General features: G+C 42.6%; 1 protein-coding gene across 3 annotated transcripts in view; it reads right to left on the bottom strand.

Moving 5' to 3' along the window:
• Positions 1 to 654: 654 nt before the first annotated feature.
• Positions 655 to 10,717, bottom strand: part of LOC26536134 (protein CEPU-1) — a 427,226-nt gene continuing 417,163 nt past the window's right edge. For 2 of the 3 annotated variants that reach the window (XM_039370838.2, XM_015189316.3), the window contains 2 exons: positions 860 to 1,028; positions 655 to 801 (listed from right to left, as the gene is read on the bottom strand). In XM_039370838.2, coding sequence (XP_039226772.1) covers positions 704 to 801; positions 860 to 1,028 — 267 coding nt within the window. In that variant the 3' untranslated portion in view covers positions 655 to 703. Of the gene's footprint in view, positions 802 to 859; positions 1,029 to 10,717 lie in introns of those variants that run through there. The other variant, XM_039370839.1, reaches the window with a different exon arrangement.

Below are 10,717 nucleotides of genomic sequence, written 5' to 3'. Positions count from 1 at the left end.
AAACAAACACTATCAAAAGCTGTTTTAGATGTTTCTGTTTTAATCTCAAATGCTTTTGTATGTGTTGTAACTTTAGCTCTTTGGCATTTTTCACATATTTAATAATACTTTTGTTCATTCCGGGCCAATAAAAACCGATAGATTTTCATCAGGTTACGCGAAACCGCGTATGGCCTCCTTCTAATGGGTCGACACCATATTCCGAGAGGATTGCATCTAGACTTTGTCAATTTTGTCTATGTGCCACAATCATCTCTCTTTATAGCATTATTTTGGTATTTAATATTTTTATTGATAATATATATCTGTTAATATTAATATTAATATTTTATTGATTTATGCAAACTCGAAAATCCGCTCACTTGGTAACAACCATATGTAAGTATGTCAAATCTGTCACGCCCACACTTTTGCAAATGGTTTTAACTTCAATTCAAGTGTGGCAGTTTTGCCCTGCTTGATGATCGAAAGTCTTCCATTCACTCATATGTTGGATTTTGTAAGCATGGAAACCAAGATCCTTCCGCAAATCTATTCATGAGTTACAAAAAAAGAATTTTATATTTATATATAGATTTATAATATACATACCACAATTATATTCTAATAACATATACATTTTTATAATGGAATTTGAAAATACTTACTTAGAAATATACTTTAATTCAAAATGTTCTTTTTATTATAAAAAAGGAGGAAGTACTTATAAGACTAATAAATTGAACAAAATCGGAAGAAAATACATATCAAAAGTTTCAGATGCCAATATGCGGGATTTTTGAACTGCTGCTGGGTGATCACCTGGTTATAATGTAAAGAAAGTAATGAAAAAATATAAAACTCTTTTAAGTGTATTTACCCTTTAAAATATGAACATTTACAGACTTGGGGTTTGCGTTTGACGGTAAGCAAGAATATTTCCCCGAGTCAGCAATGCTTGCTCGTTGAATTAATAGATACGATGTTGTTATGTCTCCTTTTTCAGTTATTACTGAAACTCCTCCTCTTGGTGAATCATAGTTAATTTCCTGCGACAGAAGGAGATACTTATTGTTGGTTAGAGTGCAATCAATAATAGCTATCAAATAGCTTAGGGAAATATTGGAGTAAGCCAAAATAGACTCAGGAAAGATAACTACATTATATAACGAGCCATTTTGAAGATATATAAATAACCGGATATAAATAACAGTTAAAAATCTATTCGTGATCTAATTTGTCTATATCAATTGGATCATAATTATTTTAAAGATGCTGGTGCTGAGGTGGTTAAATCAGTGATCCGTGACAAAATTTTATTGTAAGATATTGGTTACCTTGCGAGATATCCACGCTGTACCCATAGTTCAGAACAAGAGTTCAATAATCAACGGTGACTAATTTTATTTTCATAAATTACAGAGTTTCGCCTATTAAATTTTAAGATGGAGTTGTGTTGGGAAGAGGCGGGGGATGGTAATACTTTCCGAAAGTCTTCGATCCAATGCAAAATCTATAAGGGGCTCACGACTTTATCACACCGACATGTGAGGCTCAAAAATCTCCAAGTGGCAAGAAAGACTCAAAATGAATAAAAAGTGAGAGGTGCTTAAAAGCATACAGGAAGCTATTAAGATTCCAAAGTTTCCAAACTACGATAAGTTAATGGGGCTGGAAAGTCTCCAAGATACGATAAAGAGTCTAAGCTATGAGAAGAAACACTGGTCTGGTGGAATCATTACATCTTCAAAAACGATGATGGCCAGAACGTTACAGTCAATGGTGATCATTTTTTCCTGGAGTAAGACCGACTACTCGAGCCAGTCGCCGATAAGTCCAAAACATCTGCTGAAGGTTTGTTACTTTCTGCCATCCGTCCAAATGATTGTAGGTCATAGCAGTCAAGTCATGATCCACAAGCGTCTCAGTAGGTCCGCAAGGAAGAAAGTGTGTGGCAGTAAAAACGTCAAGGTCGCCTGGGTTTTCTGAAATCAAAACTTAAGGCCGAGAATTAACGATTGCAGAAATTTGACAGAAGAGGGTACGCAGCTCCTCAAAACTGCGAAGCGATACAGATAATTCTTGGCCGTCTTAACTGCTGCTTCCCACAATGTGGTGATCGGGGGGAATGGTGTGCCAATCGATATTGTCAGCAAGACAAATTTTTTTAATAGCAAATGAGTGTCGCCCAATGCTAATTGTTGCCTGTGTACGCTTTCATGCTGGCATGACAGAATCCATGAACCCTTTGGGTTTAGTCTTAGTCTGGGAAAGGTTAAACGGCTTGCATTTACAAAATTGCAGAAACTTCTCCTTGACCTCTTCACCAATGCCTTCTAGATCAGCTGAATGATTAAAATACCATTTACGGAGTTTAAAGTTGGCGGAGGACAGAATCTTTGAAATTTGTTGCATTTTGTTTATTACCTCAGAAATTAGGTTGCCACTGGAAATTAAATCATCGACCTAGAAACCTTTAGCAATGCAGCCGACCCGAGGAAATAAGTAGAGCCTTCATATCGAGCAAGCATATGCATTGCCTGCACTGAAAAGAAAGAAGCTGTCTGGTTCCATAAATGACTTTTTCCAACTTGAACTCTTAACTCTTAACTTAATTTTCCTTAGGAGAGTCTTTTCTCAAGATGCAGTTTCAATAATTATCTAGAGCCATTATAAGGACACACGGATATTTTTTGCATATGTCTCCAGTGAGAGCAACTGCATATGATTGAAATTGCATTAAAATTTCAAACAGCTTAGGTTGTATGGCAGTCCCTGATAGGATTGCCTCATTAAGATATTGGCAAGACGAATTGATAGCCGATCATCAAACACCACGCGAAGCTAAGTTATTTAAATGGCAAGTGCACAGAAATGTCTCTCATAGCTGCTCTCTAAATCCCAGAGCCGGCGAACAACCTCATCCAGGCTATCGATTATCCAAGACCCAGTCAACGTAGAGGTATTAAAATGGTGTTGTCCTCCACCAGAAACCACCAACCAAGGTGAGTTTTTTGAAGAAGTGCCTGTCCAGGAATGAGCTTGTTCTCTCCGACGCAAAACAAATCATAGAACATGCTTGCTCCAATCAGCAAGTCTATACGATGAGGCTTGTTAAAGGCAGGATCCGCTAATGGAATGTTGGCTGAAATATTTCAGTCTTCTATGTTCAATACGATGGTGGGTTAATGGTCTGTTATAGTAGGGGTAATGAGAGCGGTGAGCAACGTGGAATAGCTTGATGTCTGAGATTGTAAGCAAATATGGACTGTAAATCCTTCAGTTGGTAGAAAAGTAGTAGCCTGGAGTTTCAAATTTCAGGATTAACGGCAGAATCTTCAATTGTTTGACTGCCACTAAATATTAAGAGTATTAATCGAATGCGATTCAATTGCTGGCTGCGAAGGGTTGGCCTCAAAATTTAGTATGGTGCCTATTTCCACACTCATGCCAACCTTCGCTGGTGCATGCCCGGGTATGGTGCCCACGTTTTGGCAATTAAAGCAAAGGGATAACTTTCTAGTTTCAGCATGACGCAATATGGGAGATAAATTTGTAAACGTACGGCAATATTGGTCAGCAGCATTGCAGAATGCGCAGGGCGTGTTCTAAGTTTGGCAGGCCACAACGTTTATTGAGTACATCTAAAGCCACTGGATAGCTGGCCTACTATATATCTAACGACTTAATGGTATCCAGTGCTGGTCCTTGCAGACAGGTTCTCAAGTATTTCAGCTTTTCCATGTTGGATAACTCAGGGTCCTTTTTTATAATTGCATAAAAAATCGATATAAAGCGCGCATACTTCTAACTTATCAACTAATGACGATATGCTATCGTAACCGCTGTTAAAAGATTCACTGGTCTTTTGCTTCCTGTTTCTGATGAGATCTTTGATGTCTTCATCGTCCCTTTCCTCACGGAAGTGTACCCGCAAGGCGGAACACAACAAATTCCGTTGGATTCTCCTGACGGACTTGTGGTACCTCCATTAAAACTCACAAGCTTTACCTTTTAAAAGGACACTGGCATATCTGCACAGTACAGTAAAGTTCCTTTCTAAGGTCTGGTGTGAGAGGCCCTCCACTCTGTATATGAAGTTTGTGACGCGCCGAAACGCGCACATAGTATTTCAGCAAAAAATAACATGAAGTTAATGAAATAATTGAAGTAAAACATACAACCCGAATTTAAATTCAAAAGAAGATCATGCGCGAAGGGGACACACTGGCACGGAATAGATCAGCCACACTAATGTAGCTTAAAATCAGTTGGGATATGCGAGCACACTAGCCCTCCGCCCAAACCGCTATATAAGGCGCATCCTAGCCCTCTGGAAGGCATTCAGATCGGCCGGCGATCGGCGACAAGACCTCCAGGAGGAGCTACCAGGAACGGAGCAGGATCAGCGGTAAGGAGTCGACAGAGCCATAGGAGGCGGGCAACGACGTGATAACTAACAAACCATAGTAGTCTGTGCGTATTACGTCTCATTCTCCGGCTCGGTTCACCGGCCCGCGTGTATCATTGCAAACCTAATCGGCCTCTAAACTGTTCTCATCATTAGCAGACCTAATCGGCCTCTAAACTGTTCTAACCATTTGCAGACCTAAACGGCCTCAAAACCTGTTCTGTAGACCCAGGCGGTCTCTCCCAAACTCCCGTTTACAAGCAGTGGAAGAACTAGCAGCTATGTTACCCGACGACTATTAGGCGGGCATCTCGGGAGTCCGCCACCACCTGTATCCATCGCAGAACTGTACAGCCCCCCAGGGACGAGACCAGAAGCGCCCGAACCCATCAGCCACCGATCTCGCCGCGAGGAATGCAGCCACCCCGAAGCGACTGTGAACACTTTGCTTACTTACGAATAAAGACCCAATTATTGTATCATTCTCACGTCTTCTCCTCTGGGACCCGGGTCGGATTCTCTTCCAGCAACCCCACCTGAATCAATTAAATATCTGAGACGACTCCTGGCCATCCTTGAGCCGTTCGAGCACCGACAGATCGTCACAAGTTGTCCACAGACACACCGACTCCAAAGTACTTCCCTTTCCACCAACTCTTATTTCGGTTTCGCACATGAGACACAACGGCGCCGAGGTACCGAATCATCTCGAAAAAGAAAAATAAGATAACGATAAACGGAATGCGATTCAAAATACTCAAAGGATACTGATTGAACTCTATGCTAGATGTCTGGTAAGTCGAGGGGTTTAGTTTACCGAAATTTTCTTTATGGGAACTAATAGTAATAAATTACAGAAAAATAGTAATATTGAGTGAAAGTTATCTGCCGAAGCGTTTCGGACAGATTGTCGTTCGAAAGCAACTCGCATGTTTTCCAACAATAATTCCTACAGAAAATAATTAAATTCTTCAACTTCGACTGGATGTGACCTTCTCGTAAGATATGTCTATATATTCCAAATCTTAGTTTTCGAACCTTCACGGTTTACACGGTAAAATATACTATTATTGGATATAGAGTATAGAAGGGAGATAATAAAGATTTTTAACCTTTGAAATTTATTTACAAATTAGTCTTAATGAGTGAGGACAGTACTCACTTAGGCCAACACGGCGCCACTTTATTATTAAAATAATAATATTCATAACTGTAAAGTGCAACGTTTGTAAAGCACTGTTTCGACCAAGATCTGACTTTGCGGGGCACGCTATAGGGTCCGGCTCTAGCTCGTCGGCCTTTTTTCATCTGATCTGGCATTATTATTTATTAATTAAAATATCGGAAATCGGGTAGAAAAACGTAAGCAAATTCCGAGAGAGACGGTTGAAGAGGTTAGAGAAAGAAAAGAAGAGGGAAATTCGGTAATGAGACGTAAGTGTTATTACGTCATCGGAGACCCGCCCAACCTATGATCACAATCTTTGATTCTAAACCGGGTGATCCCTTTTGATACCCATGCTGAATCACCTGCTGAGCTCAAACAAAATAATTACTCCATGATTTCGATAGTATACATTTTAATAATAATAATTAAGTCTAACAGCATATGTAATAAAATTTTCTTCCTACCATCGTATACCTCTGCATCTGTACAAAAATGGGTTGGATTAGGCAGTGCCTAAGAGTAGAATATAGATCCACAATAATAAACAATATTATTATATAAATTAAAAAATATTTATACCCGTTACTCGTAGAGTAAAAGGGTATACTAGATTAGTTGAAAAGTATGTAACAGGCAGAAGGAAGCGTTTCCGACCATATAAAGTATATATATTCTTGACCAGGATGAATAGCCGAGTCCATTTGGCCATGTCCGTCTGTCCGTCCGTCTGTCCGTCTGTCTGTCCGTATGAACGTCGAGATCTCAGGAACTACAAAAGCTAGAAAGTTGAGATTAGGCATACAGACTCCAGGGACATAGGCGCAGCGCAAGTTTGTCGAATCATGCTGCCACGCCCACTCTAACGCCCACAAACCGCCCAAAACTTCCACGCCCACACTTTTGAAAAATGTTTTAATATTTTTTCATTTTTGTATTGGTCTTGTAAATTTCTATCGATTTGCAAAAAAACTAACGCCCACAAACCGCCCAAAACTGCTACGCCCACACTTTTGAAAAATGTTTTAATATTTTTTTTTTAATTTTTGTATTGGTCTTGTAAATTTCTATCGATTTTCAAAAAAACTTTTTGCCACGCCCACTCTAACGCCCACAAACCACCTAAAACTGGCCTTCGCACATACACTAGCTGAGTAACGGGTATCAGATAGTCGGGGAACTCGACTATAGCGTTCTCTCTTGTTTTAATATTCTTTTAAAAAAAGAACACGTCAGATTTTATTGGTGTTAATTTTGGAACTAACTGGACTAAGTTTTACAATTAATAATTAAACCTATTCTCTGCCGACGTCGCTGATGTCGTCGAAGCCGTCGCTGCCGCTGTAGCTTTGCCGCTGCCGTTGTGGCTGCGCCGTTGTCGCTGATGGTGTCCGATGTCGTTGGCGTTCCCACGACTTGGCCGGTGCAGACATTCTGCTGATGCAGCGCACGTGGCGGATGCACTGCCGTCGTAGCTGGAGTCAATGTGCCTGTTCTTGCCGAGCTGTTGTTTGTTGTGCAATTTCTTGGTTTATGTTGGGCTGCATTGGGCTTGTTGTTGTTATTGGGACTTCGCTGACTGTCTGCTCGTGGCGGATGTACTGCATGTGGTGGAGTCGTGATCGAGATTTGGGTTCTTGTGTGTTCTTATCATATTTGGTCTTAACTTATATAATATGGCAGGACGCCATTCAGATAACTTAGAATTTAGTCTAGGAAATCAAGACGAAAACCTATTAAATCAAGTTTCCTTAATAAAAGTGAATGATTAACAGAGTCAAATGTTTTACTTAAATCTGTGTATATGACTTCTGTTTAAAGGAGGTGAGCTACAAAAGGTTAGAAATTGTTGATCTACGTTTCCTAAACCCATGCTGACATGGTGATATAATTGACCTACAAAGGTGCTACAAATGAGGAGTGATAACGTTTTCTGTTGGGTTGTAGGGGGCTGCTGTCCTGAAATTTTCCAAATATGGTGAAATAGAAACACTCGAAGAACAGCGAACACTAGACTTTTCGTAATTGCGCGGGCGCGACCGGGCGTATGTTTATTTGGCGAAATTAGTTTTGACACTGGTACTTATTCTAATTAGTTAGGCTCTCCAAAGCGCAGCGGAGACTCCTTGGAGACTCTGTGGTGAAGGGCGGGGGAGCATAAGAGGGAGCGGAGAGCGGGTGGGGGTAACTGGGACATTCCGCCCCCCTTGCAATCACTGGGGTTTCAACATAGCCATCCTACGGCAGGCTGCAGGCACCGGACACGATCCACCCAAAATCAGTTTTCTGAGCGACCGGCATTCCCTCGTCGAAGGTCAGGAATCCGAATTGGATAACCTTTGGATACACATCTGCTCCTAAGACCATGGAGACGGGAGCAGGCCGATGGAACTGGTCATCAGTCAGCATGATGTCCCGGAACTTGGACACCACTGGGTCGCTCAATGCCCGGACAGGTGTGCTGATCCGCACACTGGGCTTGATCTTGAGTACGACCTCCAGCTTAGTGTTCGCGTCGATCCTGGAGGGAATCGTCGTCGTGCAGACCTTCGCCAACATTGGTCATCGGAAGCGTAAAGGCTGACGCCATAGAAGCGTCGATGCAGCTCATGGGGGTGCACGGATCGATGAGTGCTGCGGTCTCGAAGGTCTTCGTCCCGGTCTCCAACTTGACCAGCGCTGTCGGAAGGATGTTCACGCTGTGGCGTTGCAGCAGCGACGAGAGCGATGGGCCTGGCGTGGTCGATACCGGGCGTCGTGGCGGTGAACTCCTACGCTGAGTTGGCGGATTTTGCCGGCGGGAACGTTGGGACGAGGTTGAAGCTGCTTGCCGGGTTGGCACCGGTTGGAGACGCGAGCGCGCTCGCGACCGCGACAACGAGCTAACCTGCTCGTGCATGTGGAGCAGCGTGTGGTGGGATCGGTCGCACTTCTTGCAACGATCACCGCTTCGGCAGTCTCCCGTGGAATGCTCGTGAGCGCGGCAATTGGCGCAGTATTTGTTAATGAGGACTGCTCGTAGACGCTTTTCAGCGCTGAGCTTTAGGAACCTCGCGCACTTCCAAAGAGGATGGATACCGCGGCAGACTCGGCATCGGTAGGATTGAATACCTCGGGTACGTCTGCTCTCCAAGGCTCAAACACTGCGTGCGTTTTGTTGACGAGGGGCCATGCTGCGCGTAGTTGAATGTCGAAAGGGGATCGAAAACGAAATAAAAAATAATGGATGATTAGCGCTAGTGAACTACAACTAAGAACGAGAGGAGCGCCTATTATTGTGGAGATAAGTCTCCGTCGGCAAAAGCACCACTTTTGCCACAGGACGTTTAACAACGTGCAGTACGGATATTTACTACACGGACGTTGCCGTCGGTTCCTGGAAAAACAGACTCAATTCTGCCGAGCCGCCACTCATTAGAGGGTAAGTTGTCGTCCTTGATGACGACCATGTCATCGATGCGGAGCTTTTTGGACGGGGCCTGCCATTTAGTGCGCTTGTGGAGTTCTTTGAGGTACTCTTCTTTCCATCGCACACGGAACTGCTGATGGAGAGCTTTCAAATGCTGCCACCGATTAAGAATGGATTTCGTTTCTCCCTTTACTTCGGGTTCCACCGTGGACATAAGAAGGTTCTATATATCGAACGGACCGGCGTAATCCATGCCAGTATACGTGAACGGTCGGGAGAACGATGCTCTTTCTTTGGGCAGGACACCCATCAGTTGGCTTTGCAACCGCTTTTTGTGGATCACACATACTTTGCACGAATTTACTACTGCTTTCATCAGGTTCTTAATTCTCGGAATCCAGTATTTCGACCGGATGAGGCGCACCATTAACTGGAATCACTGGATGTCGTTCATTGTATTGAAGGCTTTCGGAAGCCGCCCAGATTGAACATAAGACCAATTTTCTGTTTTTGTGACCTGGGCGATCTTTGTCACCCTATTGGATACAAATGTGGTCCACTGGCACGCTGGCTTGCTAAACCATGCAAGCACTATCGTAGAGTCCGTCCAACAGTAAAGTTCGGAGTTAATCGTAGGCATCTGCGGAATGATGGCTGCAGCCATTTCGGAAAGCAATAACGCTCCACACAGCTCCAGTCTTAGGAGCGAAACCGTTTTGACTGGTGCTACCCAGGTTTTCGCGGTTAGGAGTTGCACCATAATGGTGCTGCCCACTTTTGCCCGTACATATATATTGCCGCCCCATAAGCCTTTTGCGATGCATCGCAAAAGCCATGATGCTCGACCTTGAAATCTGGATGAAACGATAGCCAGCGTGGAATGCGTATCTGCTCTAAAACCGAATAACTTCGGAGAAAATTAAGCCATCGCTGAAAAAGCTCATTTGGAATGTTTTTGTCCCACCCAAGCTCCTGCAGCCAAATCTCCTGCATGAAAATTTTAGCTCGAACGATAAACGGCTCTAACCAGCCTGCAGGGTCGAACAATTTGGCAATTTGGGACAGGACTTGGCGTTTTGTAAAGGACTTTTCAATAGCCAACTCTGGCGGGATGAAGAAGAATTCGTCGGAGGTTGCCTTCCAGCGAATACCGAGGGTTTTGGCAGTGCTTTCTGCATCGATCTCGAGAAAATCAGTATTTAATAGATGGTTGCTCTGATAATATGCGCAATGTATGTCGGTAATATATGTGGATATAATACATGTTGATGTAATATATGTAATATATATGGATGTAGTATATGTAGATGTAATATATGCAATGTATATGGATGTAGTATATGTTGATGTAATATATATATGGAACTGGCGGGTAAATGTTTAATTAATATTTTATTTGGAATGGCCAGAGGGTATGTGTTGTTTGTTTCGTTGTTGTATTCTTCGATAGCAAAGCAAATTGTATTAAGTGGACTGCGGAGTTAAAGCAAAAATGTGTTGCGAAAAGAATTTGGCTTGCGTTGGAAACAGTGAAACGAGAACAGCATTTTTGCCACTTTTGGCAGAGCTTTGGACTTAGAAATTTTCACTAAACTTGGCACAAATTATTTTCACTTTTTCACATTTGGAATTTGGCACTTTTCGGACTGGATGAATATTTAAATATATTCTGAAATTTGGAGTTAGAAATTTTCACGAATGAGGGTGAAAGGAGAACGGTGGGTAATATGGCGGCGCCCGTGAGAATGAAAAA

The sequence above is a fragment of the Drosophila yakuba genome, chromosome 2L (assembly GCF_016746365.2).
Source record: "Drosophila yakuba strain Tai18E2 chromosome 2L, Prin_Dyak_Tai18E2_2.1, whole genome shotgun sequence".
Lineage (NCBI taxonomy): Eukaryota > Metazoa > Arthropoda > Insecta > Diptera > Drosophilidae > Drosophila > Drosophila yakuba.
This window is presented reverse-complemented; position numbering and strand designations above follow the sequence as displayed.